Genomic DNA, 18,975 nt, shown 5'->3' with positions numbered 1-18,975 from the left:
TGGGTAGATGCCTGTGTTGTAACCTAACTGGAAGAGCTTGAGTAGGGGAGTGGCAAGTTCTGAAGCACAAGTCTTCAATATTATTGCTGGAATGTTATCAGGACCCATAGTCTTTGCAGTATCCAGTACCTCCAACCATTTCTTGATATCACATGGAGTGAATCGAGTTGGCTGGAGGGTGGCTTCTGAGATGCTGGGGACCACTGGAGGAGGCCAAGATGGATCATCCACTCAGCACTTCTGGTTGAAGATTGCTGCGAATGTTTCAACCTTATCTTTCGCACTGATGTGCTGAGCTCCTCCACATTGAGGATGGAGATATTTGTGGAGCCTCCTCTTCCAGTGAGGTGTTTAATTGTCCACCACCATTCACGATTGGATGTGGCAGGACTGCAAAGCTTAGATCTGATCTGTTGGTTGTGGGGTCGCTTAGCTCTGTCTATCATTTGCTGTTTATGCTGTTTGACATGCAAGTAGTCCTGTTTGGTAGCTTCACCAGATTGACATCTCATTTTTAGGTATGCCTGGTGCTGCTCCTGGCATATCCTCCTGCACTCTCCATTGAACCAGAGTTGATCCCTGGGCTAGATGGTAATGGTTGAGTGGAGGATATGCCAGGCCATGCAGCTGCATATTGTGCTGGAGTTCAGTTCTGCTGCTGTTGATGGCCCACACAGCCTTATGGACGCCCAGTCTTGAGTTGCTAGTTCTGTTTGAAGTCTATCCCATTTAGCTTGGTGATAGTGCCACACAACATGATGGAGGCTATCCTCAACATGAAGGCAGGACTTCATCTCCACAAGGACTGTATGGTGGTCACTCTTATCGATACTATCACGGACAGCTGCATCTGTAGCTGGCAAATTGGTAAGGATGAGGACAAATAGGTTATTTCCTCCTGTTGGTTCCTTCATCACGTGCTGCAGACCCAGTCTAGCAGTTATATCCTTTCAGACGTGACCAGTTCAATCAGTAGTGCTGCTGCCGAGCCACTTTTGGTGGTGGATATTGAAATCCTCCACCCAGAGTATATTTTGCGCCCTTGCCACCCTCAGTGCTTCCTCCAAATGTTGTTCAACGTGGAGGAATACTGATTCATCACCTGAAGGAGGACGGTGCATGGTAATCAATAAGAGGTTTCCTTGCCCATGTTTAATCTGAAGCCATGAAACTTCATGGGTTCCGGAGTGAATGTTAAGGACTCCCAGGGCAGCTCTCTCCCGACTGTATACCACTGTGCCGCCACCTCTGCTTGGTCAGTCCTGCCGGGGGAACAGGACATAACCCAGGGATGGTAATGGTGGTGCTTGGGGTGTTATCTGTAAGGTATGATTCCATGAGAATGACTATGTCAGGCAGTTACTTGACTAGTCTGTGAGACAGTGCTCCCAACTTTGGCACTCACCACCACCCCCTCCCCCCGCCCAGCCCCCGATGTTGATAAGAAGGACTTTGCAGGGTCGACAGGGCTGTTTGTTTTGCTTTTGTTTTTTCTGGTGCCCAGGTCGATATCAGGTGGCCTTTCCAGTTTCATTTCTTTGTTGCGACTTTGGAGCAATTGTTACAACGGAATGGCTTGCATTTCAGAGGGCAGTTCAGAGACAACCACATTCCTGGGGATCTGGAGTCACATGTAGGCCTCACCAGGTAAGGTTGACAGATTTCCTTCCCTGAAGGACATCAGTGAACCTAATGTGAGGAAATTGAAATCTTTCCCTTCATCGAACCAGAAGAAGAAAAATTTTCCAGGAATATTTAACGACACCAGCTATTGTTTAGACAAAGTCTGAAGGCATCCTTGGAACCTTTTGTCCTGTTTTGTAATCAGCCAGAGTATGACAGCACAGACATGGCAAACAAGCCAAGGAATCAGTGTGAATGATGCTGATGGCTGCTTCCATTGGGATCCGGATGGAAGCTGTATTGTACACTCTAACACACTCTCTGCTCTGGACTCATGTTGCTTTGGTGAAAACTGCAGTGGTCTTTGCCTCGTGCAGCAGCAAACAGACATTTAAAGGGGCAAGCAGATCCACTACATATCAGCAGGAGCCATGCTCCCGACCAATGGAGTCAGCTTTAAGAGCAGGATGGTGAGAGGAATTTGTCTCAACCAGTTTAAACAGGGGATTAAAAATACCCAGTCTCCGCGCGACAGGAGTTATCTACCTTGATCCTTCTGGGGGTTACATGGGATTCCTAAACAGATCATCTCATGTGGGATATGTAACCTGATCTTACAACATTGTTTTAAAATGTATTTACAACTTTGAGCCTGTCTCTGATCACCTCACCGTTAATCTCACGCGTACTGTTGCGAAAGTTTATTGAGTGAAAGGTCAAAAGGTTATTTTCTTAAAAAAAAACGTTGAGGATATTTACACTGTATGCATTGCAGGAAATGCCTCATTGTCCTTGCAGGAGGGGGGGCTGCAGTGTGAGTGAGTATTCTGAGTACAGCTCAGCTCTGTGCCACACGTAACGGAGGCTGATAACACCCAGGACAGCAGCACTCCGCAAGCGACCCAAAGATCTAACACTGCCAGATTCAGGTGGCAACATGTTCCTGAGACAGCTGACCACACTGTTTGTATTCCTGGCTGCAGCCTCACTCTCCTGCGACCCTGAGTCCTCAGCTCCAGCCACACACCGCACGGGGATTGTCTGCAGATTCACCAAGGAAGCGGGTTTAGTCTGTAAGTTCCTTCGGGAAAGAACAACGACCCTCCACTCCCCGCGATATGACACCACACGAATGTTTCCAGTGGAACTGTGTGTCACGGGTGCTCAGGCGTTTCAAAAAGTCTGACAGTTTTGCGGATTAAGATTGCGGTGTTTTCTATCAATGAGAACCAGTTGTGTGCAAGTTAGTGCGGAACTCAGTGCCTTGTTTTGAATGTGACTGGAGTCTGCTTACTTTCTCCCAGTCGGTGCATGAAAACTTATATCCTCCTGTACCTAGAATGTGCACAAAGGATTTTTTAACGACTTAAATGCCAGCTAATTTGCTTTTCAGTACACAACATGCATTTTGTAAACATAGAAACTAGAAGCAGCAGTAGACCATTTGGCTCTTTGAACCTGCTCTGCTATGCATCTTGATCATAGCTGATCATCAAATTCAATATCCCAACTTACCCTTCCCTCCCAAATCTCTTGCTCCCTTTAGCTCCACTACCTAATTTCTTCTTGAAATCAGACAATGTTTTGGCCTCAAGGACTTTCTGTGGTATTGGATTCCACACATTCGCCACCCACTGGGCGAAGAAATTTCTCCTCACCTCAGTTCTAAAAGATTTATCCCTCATCTCCAAGTTTTGACCCCTAGTTCTGGACTCCCCCACACAGCTTTTAAATGTACAGTATAATATTCAGAGGAACACCAGCTTTTACTTACCACCTCCTTTGTAGTGGAGGTTTTGCTGTAAGAAGTGTTTCCCTTGTATCTTCACACCAACTGTTACTTTAACCCGTTGGGGGAAAGTGGTGGAAGGATTTCCAAGCTGATTATCAGCCCATTGAACTACATTGAACTCTCCTTCTGTGGGCAAGACAAGTACTGGTGTTGGACTCAAAGGTAGTCATGATGTGGAGATGCTGGCGTTGGACTGGGGTAAACAGAGTCAGAAGTCTCATAACACCAGGTTAAAGTCCAACACGTTTATTTGGTAGCAAAAGCCACTAACTTTCGGAGCACTGCCCCTTCATCAGGTGAGTGGGAGTTCTATTCACAAACAGGGCATATAAAGACACAAACTCAATTTATAGAATAATGATTGGAATGTGATTCTTTACAGTTAATCAAGTCTTAAAGGTACAGACAGTGTGAGTGGAGAGAATGTTAAGCACAGGTTAAAGAGATGTGTATTGTCTCCAGACAGGACAGTTAGTGAGATTTTGCAAGTCCAGGCAATCTGTATTGCAATCTGTATTGCAAGTCCAGGCTATCTGTAACCCCCATGACTTGCCTGGACTTGCAAAATCTCACTAACTGTCCTGTCTGGAGACAATCCACATCTCTTTAGCCTGTGCTTAATGTTCTCTCCACTCACACTGTCTGTACCTTTAAGACTGATTAGCTGTAAAGAATTGCATTCTAATCTATTCTGTAAATTGAGTTTGCGTCTTTATATGCCCTGTTTGTGATTAGAACTCCCACTCACCTGACGAAGGGGCAGCGCTCCCAGAGCTAGTGGCTTTTGCTACCCAATAAACTTGTTGGATTTTAACCTAGTGTTGTGAGACTTCTTATTGTGTTGGACTCAAACCCAGAGCTTCTGGTCCAGAGGTAGGGGCACTTCTGATATGCCACCAGCCCTCCTTGTGACGTTGTCACAGCTATCTGAGATAACTATTGTAAACAGCCATAATAACTGAGTGGGTTCAGTTTGACTGCCCCCTGAGGTTGGGTCGGCAAGATGTTGATTGGTGAGTGTACTGTGTGAACAGGGTAATATTCAGAGCAATTATAATTAAGTTTTCAAATTCCTTATCTTCCAGTCAACCAGGAAACCAGCGATGTTATCCAGGCGGCATTTCGTCATGCTTCATTCCCGAATATTGAAGGGGAGCAATCCATTCTGTTTCTCGGCACTGTATCATATATTTTCAAAAAGTAAGCTGCTAGAAGTGCTTTTAAACTCTGTATGTATCTGAAGTGTGGACTGAATTTGGCAGCTGCACATTTTGATGAATTGTTTCACGTTTTACCCCAGTCAGAGCCTCCTAGACCACACACTGGCTCACTCCTGCTCCTGAATTGTATGTTCGTATGCACAAAATTCAACAACTCTAAACACCACAATATGTTGAAATCCATCAGAGTATCCAGTGAATCGAGATGTTCTTCTACTTTCAGAGGAGCAAAAATGCAGAGTAACCCATTTGACGAATCCAAGTCCAACCTCTTCTCTCCACAGATGCTGCTGAGTGTTTCCAGTATTTTCTGTTTTCATGCCAACCTGTGCAACTTTTATCCATACGGATCACTGCACCATCCGGTGACCCCTACCTTCAGGCTAGGGAAGACTTTACAGTCCTTCCTGAGGGTGAATGAAGAGTTGGGGAAATTACACTGTGTCGTTTTACATCTCTCTCACCTCATTCACCCTCCTTAAATATTCATCTCTCTTTTAAAGGCGTCCGTTCACTTCAGCTCTCGGGATTGTTAATTTCTCCTCCTACGTTTGGATTTCTCTCTGCACTCTTTTGTACTCACTGTAAAGAGAAACTGCCCAGCAACCATCAGTTTGAGCTGCTTCTCCTCAGAACAGATATCACAATGAATGTGTAAAGTGACTGAGACTTTGAATAGGGATATGGAGCCATAGAATCCTACAGTGCAGAAGGAGGCCATTCAGCCCATCCGACCACAATCCCACCCAGGCCCTCTCCCCATAATCCCATGCATTTACCCTAGCTAGTCCCCCTGACACTAATGGGGAATTTAGCATGGCCAATTCATCTAACCTGCACATCTTTGGACAGTGGGAGAAAACCGGAGCACTCGGAGGAAACCCATGAAGACATGGGATGAGCGTGCAAACTCCACACAGACAGTGACCCAAACCCAGGAATTGAACCCAAGTCCCTGGTGCTGTGAGGCAGCAGTGCTAACCACTGTGCCTCCGTGTCACCATTTTTAATTTGTTTTTTCTTATTTGAATCATAGGATACCTACAGTGCAGAAAGAGGCCATTTGGCTCACAGAGCCTGCACCAATAACAATCCCACTCAGACTGGAAGTAGTTTAGGACACTGGCTGAACAATCCTCACTTCTCCAGTAGGTGGACAAATACCATGTTGTGATATCAACTATTAAAGACCAAAGTAAAATCATTTTTTATTAGCAATGTCCTTGACACTCAATGGCATTACCATCCCTGAATCTCCCACCGACAAAATTCTGGGGCATTACCATTGACCAGAATCTTAACTGGGTCAACCATAAAAATACTGTGGCTACAAGAGCAGGTCAGAGGCTAGGAAGTGTACAACGAGCAACTCAGCTTCTGACTCCCCTAAGCCTGTCCACCATCTACAAGGCACAAACCAAGAATGTGATGGAATACTCTCCACTTGTCTGACTGAGTGCAGCATCAACAACCTCAAGAGGCTTGTCAACATCTAGGACAAAATGGCCTGTTTGATCGGCATCTCGTCCATCACCCTAAATATGCATTCCCTCCACTACCAATGCACTGTGGCAGCAGTGTGTACTATCTATAAAATGCATTGTAACAGTGTGCCAAACCTCCTTCAACAGCACCTTCCAAACGCACAATCTCTAGCACTGAGAAGGCAAGGGCAGCAGACACATGAGAACACCACTGCCTGAAAGTTCCCCTCCAAGCCACATACCATCCTGATTTGGAAATATATTACCGTTACTTCTCTGTCATTGGGTCAAAATCCTGGAACTCTCAGCTTAACAGCACAGTTGGTGTACCTACACCACATGGACTGCCACAGTTCAAGACGGCAGCTCACCATCACTTTCTCAAAGGCAACTAGGAATGGAGAATAAATGTGGGTCTAGCCAGTGATGGCCACACCCAATGAAAGAATAAAGAAAACATCCATTGAAAGAGAAGCAAAAGACATCAGCAGATAAACATTACAGGTGCAGGAAGAGAAAAGCTTGGAACAAAATATTCTATTATCCATACATTGATTTTAAAATTCTTTATCATATTTGCAAGCCACTTTCAGACCCATTCATGTCCTCAGGATGCTCTAAAGCACCATTGTACGGATGTAGTTGTTTTGTAGCTGATTTGTGCACAGCAAGGTCCAACATACAACAATGAGACGAATGACCAATTCATCTGATTTTTGTTGGGTAGATGAATACCACTGCTCTTTGGATAGTCCCCTGAAACTTTTCTAATCCATCTGAGCAGGCAGACGGTGTGTCTTCACTATGTACCCTTGTTTAAATCAGTCAGAATGCACAAAGCACTTTCCATTTTCATTCTAGCCACTGAAAACATGTTAAATACCAGGTACTTTGAACAGAAGTAGGTGTACACTCATTAGTTTGCACCTTATCAAGGTGCCATTATCTCATAAAAGTAATAGCCTTTAGCTGTTGTTAGGTCACTACTTGCATTGCTGAGCATTATCTACAGTAATTAAAAATATCGCCTAATTACATTAGAAGCATGAGCACCATATCCTTATACCTGAACTTTACTCAATCATATTTCTCTGTTCTGAATGTACATATCCACGAAACATTCTAAAGTATTCTGAAAGATAAGACCTATAGGCACTTAGAGAGGCAAGGACTGATTAGGGATAGTCAGCATGACTTTGTGAGTGGAAATTTAATTGAGTTTTTTGAAGGGGTAACCAAGAAGATAGATGTTGCAATTGATGTTGTCTACATGTACTTTAGCAAGGCCTTTGACAAGGTATCGCATAATAGGCTGTTGCATAAGGTTAAATCTCATGGGTGGCCCTGGAGGGAGTGCAGAGGAGGTTTACTAGGCTGATACCGGAGTTGAGGGGATTGAGCTATGAGGAGAGGCTGAATAAACTAGGCTTGTACTCGTTAGAGTTTAGAAGAATGAGGGGAGATCTCATTGAGACATATAAGATGATGAATGGGATGGATAGGATAGAGGTGGAGAGACTCTTCCCGCTCAAAAAAGACAGTAGGACTAGGGGGCACAGCCTCAAGATAAAGGGGAGGCGGTTTAGAACGGAGTTGAGGAGGAACTTCTTCACTCAAAGGGTGGTGAATCTCTGAAATTCTCTGCCCGTTGAAGTGGTGGAGGCTGCCTCGCTAAATATTTTTAAGAAGCGGGTTGATGGGTTCTTGATAAGAGAGGGGATTAAGGGTTATGGGGAGAGGGCGGGAAAGTGGAACTGAGCTACAACAGATCAGCCATGATCTTATTGAATGGCGGGGCAGGCTCGAAGGGCTAGATGGCCTACTCCTGCTCCTATTTCTTATGTTCTTATGTTCTTAAATGGATACCAAATTGGCTTGATGACAGAAGACAGAGAGTGGTTGTAGAGATTTGTTTTTCAAACTGACCAGCGGTGTGCCTCAGAAATCAGTGTCGAGTCCTCAGTTATTTGTCATTTATATTAATGATTTGGATGAGAATTTAGGAGGCATAGTTAGTAAGTTTGCAGATGACACCAAGATTGGTGGCATAGTGGATAATGAAGATGGTTGTCTAGGATTGCAATGGGACCTTGATTAATTGGACCAGTGGGCTGATGAATGACAGAGTTTAATTTAGATAAATGTGAGGTGATGCATTTTGGTAGATCAAACCAGGGCAGGACTTACTCAGTTAATGGTAGGATGATGTGAAGAGTTACAGAACAAAGAGATCGAGGGGCACAGGTTCCTAGCTGCTTGAAAGTGGAGTCACAGGTGGAAAGAGTGGTGAAGAAGGCATTCAATATGCTTGGTTTCATTGGTCAGAACATTGAATGCAGGTGTTGGGATGTCTTGTTGAAGTTGTACAAGATATTGGTAAGGCCACACTGAAATACTGTGCACAGTTCGGGTCACTCTATTTTAGAAAGTATATTATTAAACTAGAAAGAGTGCAGAAAAGATTTACCAGGATGCTACCCGGAACTTGATGGTTTGAGTTAAAGAGGTCCATAAAATAATGAGGGGCATAGGTCAGCTAGATAGTCAACATCATTTTACAAAGGTAGGGGAGTCTAAAGTTAGAGGGCAGTGAGAGGGGAGGGACTCACAAGGGTCCAGAGGGGCAATTTTTTCACATAGAGGATGGTGAATGTCTGGAATAAGCTGCCAAAGGTAGTAGTAGAGGTTGGTACAATTTTGTCTTTTCAAAAGCATTTGGACAGTTACATGGGTAAGATGGGTATAAATTGATACAGGCCAAAATGTGGGCAATTGGGACTAGCTTAGTGGTTACAAAAAAGAGTGACATGGACAAGTTGGGCCAAAGGGCCTGCTTTGATGCTGTAAATCTTTACAACTATGATTCTATGACTCTAAATCAATACATACTTCTCCAAAGCAATAATTGAATTTTGATCAATTATTTCATTTAAACTGAATTGTATAGCATTAAATCTTTTTCAGTTCTTCTCAGATCACCATTACTGGAGAGGCCATACAACCTGCATGTTAGGCAGATCACTTGTAATGAGTGGGAGGCATTGCACTCCCTCAATGACATAGAGATGTGCCGGTTTTGATTATGCGCCAATATTCTAGTGTGTGGCTCGAATACAACTTGCTGACTCAAACATGAGAATAGTTTGACCTAGCTGAATTATACAGTTGGCTCCTTAGATCCATAGACAGCACAAAAATCCTTAGGCGGCACTTTTCAAACCCACAACCACTTCCATCAAGAAGGACAAGGATAGCAGATACATGGGAACACCATCACCTGCAAGTTCCCCTCCACGACACTCGCCATCCTGACTTGGAAATATATTGCAGTTCCTTCACAGTCACTGGGTCAAAATCCTGGAATTTCCTCCCTAATGGCATTGTGGGTCAACCCACAGCATGTGGACCGCAGCAATTTAAGAAGGCAGCTCACCACCATTTCTTAGGGACAACTAAGGATGGACAATAAATGCTGGCCAGCCAGCGATGCCCATGTTCCACAAATGAATAATAAAAGAAGTTGGTTTTCTAAACACTTCATTGTGCGCCAAGCTTTGATTGCATTGGAGTGACCATCATTGGAGATTGCATTTGTTCTGAAAGGGCCACGTGAAGCTGAAGGATGAATTGTGTGTGGATGCAAATTGCTAAAGTGGAAATGAATCTCTGCCTGTTCTCTAAAAAAGGCCCCAGGAGCTTATATATAAACTAGTTAAATCAGTTCAACCAAAGCAGTTTACTAAAGCATATTTCTCTGTTTTATGAGTTTGCAGATAAACAATATGTCTGTGGAAAAAAGCGATGCTGACCTCAGTGATGAGAAAGGAATTCTAATCTCTATCGAGAATGTAGCTGCTGCCTTCCAGGGAACCATGAACTATGCTTACTCCAACTGGCTGCAAGTATTCAATTTTAACTAAACAACCTTTGTGTTTGGATTTGGACAAAAACGGATATACAGATTGGTGCAGAATAATTGGGTTTTGTTGATGTGAATCATTTCCACTTTGCCCCTTCCGTGACCCCTGCCCCCCCCCACCCCCCCAGTGATGAGGCCCAGAGATGAGCAGACGAGTCATTCTGCACTCACAAACTCACTGTCATCACCAGTTACAGAAGGAAATAAGAGAGGTTTCCCCATGTGAGCGATCCGAGAATACGTCTTCCCTCTTGATCAGGATGGGCAATAAATGCTGGCCTAGCCAGCGATGCCCACATCTGTAAATGAGCTTTAATAAAGGTAGCCAAGGCCACGGGAAAGGAATAACTTAAATGTTAGAAAATAGCATAAAATAATGGGGTTAAAGTTCCTGCCGGGGGAAGTGGGAGAAAGGCATGGATTGTCTGCCATTGCTCTGACTTGTCCTGATAAAGTCAGGGGTGGAGGAGATTGAAGACGGACTTCCCATTAAATGCTCAATCAATGGCCACATTAGGCACGCTGTGGCCCATGAAGGGCCCCAAAATCTCAGACTGACCTCCCCCCTCCATAGTGACAACCCCCCACCCCATCTCCCAATTCTCTTGCCAGAATCAGGCTGAGGTGAGCCCCATGCACCTACCTTAATTCTAAAGTCCTCTCTATCATCACTGTTTGGAACTGGTTACAGTACCAGCAGTGGCCGTCACTCCTGGGGGAGCTGCTGGGACTTGACGCCAGCCATCTGATGGGTCAACAGCTCTTGGAGGCAGGATCTCCACCATTAAAGAGATGGAAACCCTGATGCCTGTCAGTTAACTGCCTGATGGCCAATGTATCACATTAAGAATGGCCACGGCTGGGATTACTCTGGCTTTCTTGCTGATGAACAATGTGTGAATCACAGCTTATGTTTTTATATTATATGTACATGGATTAATGAAAGATTAATTTGTTCCGCACTTTTACTGAGGATAACATCCTTCAAATGGGTAGACATCTTTCTGAAAGGGAGTGGGTAAACACAGAGAAAACTCCCTATAAAATAGACTAGAAACTAACTAGACTTTCATCTGGCATTATATTAGGTTGTTCAGTGTACTATATGCAGCATAATGAATATCCTAGTGGATTCAGAAATTCTGATAGATTCAGAATTGTGTGAATAAGCGGACGTTAAGGTGTTAAAGTATCAACGACAACTACTATGTTAACTGTGAATTAGCTGTCTTTAGGGCTGCTGACTGGAGGTAGTGTGGCAACGTGGATTGTGTTCCTGCCTCTGAACAGCAGCTCCGGGTTCAAGTCCCACTCCAGGAAGGAGCGTTCATAATACGGTCAAACAGCTTGAGAGTCAACCTGCAAATTCCTCCAACATCCCAACAACTGGCAGTAAGAGCGGGAGAGACTCCTGGTCCGCCATGCTTAACGTGAAGTGGTGCTCCTTCAGCTATAATCCCCTGATGGCTGACTAGTGACCTGTTCAGGGAATTACTAGCTGTGGAGATAGGCAAAAGTCTACCTTAGTGCACCAGTAGGTATGGGAAGATAATTGGAATTGGAATTTGACAGTTGCTAGTATTAATCTTTGAAGATGATGAAGACTATAAATCATTAAACTCATGGGGAGATGGTGGTACAATGGTACTGTCACTGAACTGGTAATCCAAGGGCCCAGGCTAATGCTCTGGGGATTGGTGTTCAAATCCCACCATGGCAGCTGGTGGAATTTAAATTCAGTTAATAAATCTGGAATGTAAAGCACAATTCTCAGTCTATCACTGGGTGTTATAAAAACCCACTTGGTCCACTGATACCTGTTAGAGAAGGAAATCTGGCATCCTTATCCACTCTGGCCTATATTGATTCCAGACCCACAGCAATGTGCTCGACTCTCAACTCCCCTCTGAAATAGCCTAACAAGCCACTCAGTTTAAGGGCAGTTAGGGATGGGCAATAAATGCTGGCCTTACCGACATTGCCCACACCCCATGAAAGAATAAAGAAAAATAAATCCTTGTTTTGAGCAGGTACTGTATCATCCAATCCCTTCATAAATGTCAGAGAATTATAAGGAAGCCTGGTTAATATAAATCCTGCTTATAGAATATGTGTTATTTAAGATAAAAGCAAAATATTGCAGATGCTGGAATCTGAAACAAAACAGAAAATGCTGGAAAATCTCAGCAGATTTGACAGCTTCTGTGGGGAGAGAAAAGACCCAACGTTGAGCTCTGATGAAGGGCCATCTACACTCGAAACGTTGGCCTGAATGCTTGTCCAGATTGGGTACAAGCCATCCATTGCTATTCATCACGATGCCTATTCTACATCTGAAAGATGCTGTCACACCTGCTGAGATTTTCCAACATTTTCTGTATGTTATTTGACCTTTTCTTTGTTCGTTGTAGGGACATGGATGTCACTGGCTGGCCAGTATTTATTGTCCATCCCTAGTTGCTTGGGGGCAGATGAGAGTCCACCACATTGCTGTGGCTCTGGAGCCACATGAAGGCCAGACCTTGTAAGGATGGCAGATTTCCTTCCCTAAAGGATATTAGTGAACCTGTTGTTAATATTGAAGGTTCTGGTATGGTTCTCAAGTGCAACAAAATAAGGATGTTGAATTTGTACATAATTAAAATCATAGCATTATAGAATGCTTACAGTGCAGAAGGAGGCCATTTAGCCCATCAGGCCTGCACCAATAACAATCCCACCCAGGCCATATCCCTGTAACTCCACATATTTACCCTGCTAATCACCCTGACACTGTGGGCAATTGAGCATGGCCAATCAATCTAACCCACATATTTTTGGATGAATGTTGTCATTAGCCTTGCTGCAGGTGCAGCAACAGAGCCTCAGTGATGGTCTAAAAGTGTGAATAGTTCCCATTACATGAAAACTTGTGAAAAGAGAGCTTCTTAAAGCTGCTACTATTCCACTGTTTTCTGGCATTCTTATTCTAAACATTTAACAATGGCAATACAAGGTGTGTCCGCTTTTCAGGTCTAGAATAGGCACCATGATGGCAGTACCATATGTGTCCGCTTTTCAGGTGTAGAATAGGCATCGTGGTGAATAGCAATGGATGGCTTGTACCCAATCTGGACAAGCATTCAGGCCACTGCTACCCCTGTCAGAGCTGTTATTCAGGTGGCCACTGCTAATAGATATTAGCCACCCCCTACTTGCGTAATGCACACTTTACTTTCCTATTGGCGAATGCTGAACTTATCACTGGGTATGGGCTCTAAATGTGGGTATGCCGGCGTTGGACTGGCGTAAACACGGTAAAAAGTCTGACAACACCAGGTTTTAGACATTCACCTGACGAAGAGGGTGTCCCTCGAAAGCTTGTGAGTATATTATCAAATAAATAGGTTGGACTAAAACCTGGTGTTGTCAGACTTTTTACTATGGGCTCTAAACGCAGCCTTCAACAAACTTCTACCCCTCAATCTTTAAACGCATATCGTTAGTAAGTACTCTTTCCTTCTTTATTCTTAATTGCAATGAGCAGCTTATAAAATTGATTGGAGCTTGTTTGCACTGTGAAGGAGATTGGGGAAAAAAAGTTGAGGTAAAATGAGAAAGTAGTCGTTAGACAATACAAAGTTTGGCTTTTAAAAACTTGTAGGTTCATAATGTTGGAGGAGGTAACTTGCACATCCTTGGAGAAATGTTGATGAAATTGAGTCTGATACATCCAAATGTTGAATGTTGGGGTGAGCTGGGGATAAGTTTCATGGCACTGTTTGAGCGGTGGAATTACATTCATCAGAGAAGTGTTTATATACATGTGACTGTATTGGAGTGTGGTTGGATATTCCTCAGTGTCCTTCAATTATTTTTTTCTTAGGTTAAATCTAAATCACTCATTGGATTTTGAAATTGAGTCCCAGACTGATCTTAATCTTGCTCTAACTTTAGGTGAGTGTGATAATTAATATTCTATGAAATAGCAAGTCAGACTCACTCTGTTATATAATTCATTGAAAATGTCAATCTAACTCTTTAAAATTTGGTATGTGTGGGTCGTGATTTCTGTCTAACCCTTTCCCTTTATTGATGTACAATTTCAACTTTTTTTTTAAAGGAATGCACTTTTTATTACTTCTGTTTCATTTCCATGCACCCTCATTCACCTGGGCTACAATATTCCTCAGCCTTTTCAATATATTCCCATAATACTGGTGGCATTGTCACTGGACTAATAATCCAGAGGCCCAGACTAATGTTCTGTAGACAAGGGTTCAAATCCATCTGGGCAGCTGATGGAATTGAAATTCAAGTAATAGGCTGGAATTGTAAAGCTAGCCTTAGCAATGGTGACTGTGAAACAATGGTTGATTGTTGCAGAAGCCCATGTGATTCACTAATGTCTTTCAGGGAAGGAAATCTGCTGTCCTTACCTGGTCTGGCCTACATGTAACTCCAGACACACAGCAATATGGTTGATTCTGAGCATCCCTCTAAAATGGTGTGGCAAGGCACTCAGTTCAAAGGCAATTAGGGATCAGCAACAGATCCCGGTCTTGCCAGTGATGCCCAGATGCTGTGAAAGAATACATTTTAAAAAAATAGTGGATTCGAAATTAGGTGAGGCTTTGTTGTAATGTTAGAACTTGCCATGGACTTTCTGAGAGATGGAGTCTAAGTCTAGCCATCACAAGGCCTGAGGCATTAGAGCGGATGGGATGAGGCACATTGCAGCATGTGAGGGTGTTCTGAGGAGTGGTGGGGGGGGGTGGTGGTGGGCAGGCAGGGTTGGGCACAGTGAAGCAAGCATGGGGATTTGAGAAGAAGAAATTGAAGGCATGATTGAAGAAAGAAGTTCTTGAGATGAGAAGTTCCTGATATTAGACAAGAAGGATAAAGATAGAGGTATAATTCAATTTCAAGGGTTAAATGATTAACCTCTGATGTTGGAAGGGAGACACTGGGTTGGAGGCTGTGATGCAGAAGCACAGAAACAAAGCTTGCATGTAGAGGCTCCAGGTGGGAGCAGGGTGTGAGGAGCTTGGAAATGGGCTGGAGGAGGCAAAGTCATGGAAGTCAACAGGACATTGGTCATTTGAGTTTTGAAATAGATAAGGTTTGTAACAATTGGCAATGAGGAAACCAATGAAGAAAATATGAAAGGAGCGAACATGAACTATTTGGAAAAATACAACTGTGACATTGTTAGAGGTCAAATAGTGAGTGTGCAGCTGTTTGTGGGTCAGGGTGGAACTACTTCATACAGAAAATGCACCAATTTCCCCCCCCCGCAACAATGATTTGTTCTTCTGATAATCTTTGTACCATGGCTGGTCATGAGTCACACTATTAGTAGGTCATTTGTATGCAAACATTGTGGTAATGAATAATGTGGAGACTTTTTTTTGTGTCTATGGTCAGCATAAGAGGCAGCATGGTGGCACAGTGGTTAGCATTGCTGCCTCAGACCTTCAGGGACCTGGGTTCGATTCCCGACTCGGGTCACTGTTTGTGTGGAGTTTGCATGTTCTCCCCATGTCTGCGTGGGGTTTTCTCCGGGTGCTCCAGTTTCCTCCCACAGTCCAAAGATGTGCGGATTAGGTACATTGGCCACGCTAAATTGTCCTTTGGTATCCCAGGATGTATAGGTTAGAGGGATTAAACAAACAAAGAACAACACAGCACGGGAAACAGGCCCTTCGGCCCAACGAGCCCGCGCCGCCATTTTAACATTATGAATGCCCTCCTCTACCTATGACCTTTGTCTTCGCCTATTGGGGAAGATTGAGGGAAGACTAATTTAGGGACAATTTGTTACACCAATCAGCCTAAGAGCACGTTTTTGGGGTGTGGGAGTAAACCGGAGCACCTGGAGAAAACCCACGCAACCACGGGGAGTATGTGCAAACTCCCGCAGACACAGGCCCAAATCCATGTATCTGCACAGCAAACAGTGATAGTCACTGAGCTGTCGTGTTGCCAGTCAGATGGTCCAATTTAAGCGTACACTAACGACGTGAAGCACTAGGCAACTCTCGAAGCAACATCCAAGATCAGCCCTTGCACGACCCACCGCGTGTATGCCCCTTGTTGGGCAACAAGGCGGACCCAATCACCTGTGAAGTAAAAGAAAATACATCAATAAACATGCACAATTCAGACAGACATTTACAGAATCCCCAGAAGCTCAGAAGTAAGACAAGTGAGCCATGAAATATGTTGGAAGGTCCATAGGAATCAGTTGTTTCCCAGGGATGTCCCAAGGCTCTTGATCTTTATTTAGAACAGTCTCCTGTATCCCTCCATCTCTAGTCCGCTCATATGCCTATCTAAGTAAACCTTAAACAACTCTAGCGTGCCTGCCTCCACCACCCTACTTGGCAGTGCATTCCAGGTCCCCACCACCCTCTGTGTGAAAAACCTCCCTCTAACATCCGAATTATACTTCACCCCCTGACCCTAAGCCCGTGGCCCCTCGTAATTTTTGTATCCAACCTAGGAAAAAGCTTACCACTGTTCGCTCTATCTATACCCTTCATAATTTTATACACCTCTATTAGATCTCCCCTCCTTCTCCGTCTTTCTAAGGAGAACAGCCCCAATTTGCCCAATCTCTCCTCATAACCCAGTCCTTCCATACCAGGCAGCATCCTGGTAAACCTCCTCTGCACTCTCTCCAGGGTCTCCACGTCCTTCCAGTAGTAAGGCGACCAGAACTGGACGCAGTACTCCAAAGGCGGGCAAACCAACGTTCTGTCCAACTGCAACATTAGACGCCAGCTTTTATACTCTCTACCCCTCCCTATAAAGGCAAGCATACCATAGGCCTTCTTTGCCACCTTCTCCACCTGCACTGCCACCTTCAAGGACTTGTGTAACAGGGAAAATATTTGGGGTTATGGGGATAGGGCCGAGGTGGATTTGTTGTCAGTGCAGACTCAAAGGGCTGAATGCCTCCTTCTGCACTGTGGGGATTCTATGGATTCTATATTGCATTTAAAGCTTGATCAAGAAAAGGTTTTGTTTTCACCTGATGGGAAAGAAATGAGGTCCTATTTTTGTCAAGGACTGCATCAGTCTGGATTTACGGCCAATAAAGCTGTATCCTGCAAAGATCCTGTGTAATTCCTGACATGACATTATACACAAACTTTGATTTCTTACAGCCTGTGACAATGGACGAATTGCCGTAACTGTCACTGATTGCCTGCTGAACTTTGACAAGTTAATGCTGCAAATACAAAGGCACAAGGAGTAAGTCTGAGTTTCTGTTGCAGTGGAAAATCTGTGGTTATTTGACAATCTCTCAAAAATGAATCGAAAAAATTGTCTCAAGTATCACTTTTGGCATCTGCGACATACAATACCCTACGTGGTGAGGGTTTAGTTTCAATTCTGTCACCCTGTTCCGGGAAATCATGTTTGACAAACCTATTAGAGTTTCTAAAAAATATATTTTTACTGGAAGTTTTTCAGTTTTTACAAATAACTCAACAAACTCTGAAAGACTGGGAGAGTACAGCAAGATTGTTTTCAAACAGGTACATGTAGGAAGAGACAGGATATGAAATTACCAATACAGTTGGTTCAGATTATTCATTGTATCCAGCGCCTCCCATCATACAAGTAATGAAAGGATATATTGAAAGATGGGGATGGATATCAGAATAACAGATGTGGCCATATTTGGCCCAGTGTTGCACAGCTAAGGATAACAATGACAGAGCTATAGAACTTGTGTCTTTAAAGTGGCTACTGCCATTGCTTATTCGACCAGAGAAAATACAGGATATTAGCACAGGGAAAATGGTGGTTAAACCGCCAAGGATTTTCATGCCGCACTTGGGCATACACCAAAGAATGCTTCCCCAATCATCAACCACCTTGGAAGCACCAATGATACATTGCAATGTATTGTATAAATAGGCTAATTTTTGGTGATAATCCCCTGTTCAGCTGTAATAATAAAACTACACCAGGTTAGCACTCTTAAGCAGTGCATTGCAGGTCCCCACCACCCTCTGTGTGAAAAACCTCCCTCTAACATCCGAATTATACCTCACCCCCCTGACCCTAAGCCCGTGGCCCCTCGTAATTTTTGTATCCAACCTAGGAAAAAGCTTACCACTGTTCACTCTACCTATACCCTTCATAATTTTATACACCTCTATTAGATCTCCCCTCATTCTCCGCCTTTCTAAGGAGAACAGCCCCAATTTGCCCAATCTCTCCTCATAGCTCAGTCCTTCCATACCAGACAGCATCCTGGTTGCGTTATTTTTGCTGATCGCACTGTTTTTGACAATGTTTTTGTTTGTGATTTATGCAAATGAATCTGAGTGGCAACATGACTTGCATCTGAATAAGAGTGATTGCCAGCGCACTTGGGTGCAAATTCACAGTTGCAACTAAAGTGGAACCTTCATTTTCTTTTTATTTGCTTGTGGACATCGCGGACTAGACCAGCATTTATTGCCCATCCCTAACTGCCCTTGAGAAGGTGGCAGTGAGCTGACTTCTTGAACGTATGCAGTCACTGGGATGTAGGTACACTCACACTGCTGTTAAGGAGGGAATTCCAGCATTTTGACCCAGTGACAGAAAGACAGGCGATATATTTCCAAATCTGGATGGTGTGTGGCTTGGAGAGAAACCGCCAGGTGGTGGTGTTGTGAGGTATCTGCCATCTTTGTCCTTCCAGATGGTAAAGGTCGCTGGCAGGTGGTCCTAAAATTTTGCTTCAGAACCATTGTGCCTGTTCCAACTCTTCAAAATAATTATCCAATTAATTCCACTCCCTTGCTCTTCCCCATAGCCTTGCTTATCAAGTATTGATCCAATTTCCCATTGAAAGTTATTGGAGAATCTGCTTCCAGAATTCATTCCAGTTCATAGCAACCTTGGTCAGTAAAAAAAATGTTTTCCTTGTGTCGAGTCTGGCTCTTTTGCCAA

The 18,975-nt window shown here is 43.8% G+C and overlaps 1 protein-coding gene across 1 annotated transcript in view; it reads left to right on the top strand.

Annotated features, from left to right (window-relative positions):
* The first annotated feature begins 2,401 nt into the window (after window positions 1-2,401).
* cetp (cholesteryl ester transfer protein, plasma) overlaps window positions 2,402-18,975 on the top strand; it is a 38,645-nt gene continuing 22,071 nt past the window's right edge. The window contains exons 1-5 of the mRNA XM_080188127.1: window positions 2,402-2,696; window positions 4,501-4,615; window positions 9,886-10,017; window positions 13,904-13,974; window positions 17,190-17,277. Of these exons, the coding sequence (XP_080044253.1) occupies window positions 2,561-2,696; window positions 4,501-4,615; window positions 9,886-10,017; window positions 13,904-13,974; window positions 17,190-17,277 (542 nt within the window). The 5' untranslated portion in view covers window positions 2,402-2,560. The remainder of the gene's footprint in view (window positions 2,697-4,500; window positions 4,616-9,885; window positions 10,018-13,903; window positions 13,975-17,189; window positions 17,278-18,975) is intronic.

This window comes from Carcharhinus amblyrhynchos, chromosome 4, assembly GCF_965287045.1.
Source record: "Carcharhinus amblyrhynchos chromosome 4, sCarAmb.v2.hapA, whole genome shotgun sequence".
Lineage (NCBI taxonomy): Eukaryota > Metazoa > Chordata > Chondrichthyes > Carcharhiniformes > Carcharhinidae > Carcharhinus > Carcharhinus amblyrhynchos.
This window is presented reverse-complemented; position numbering and strand designations above follow the sequence as displayed.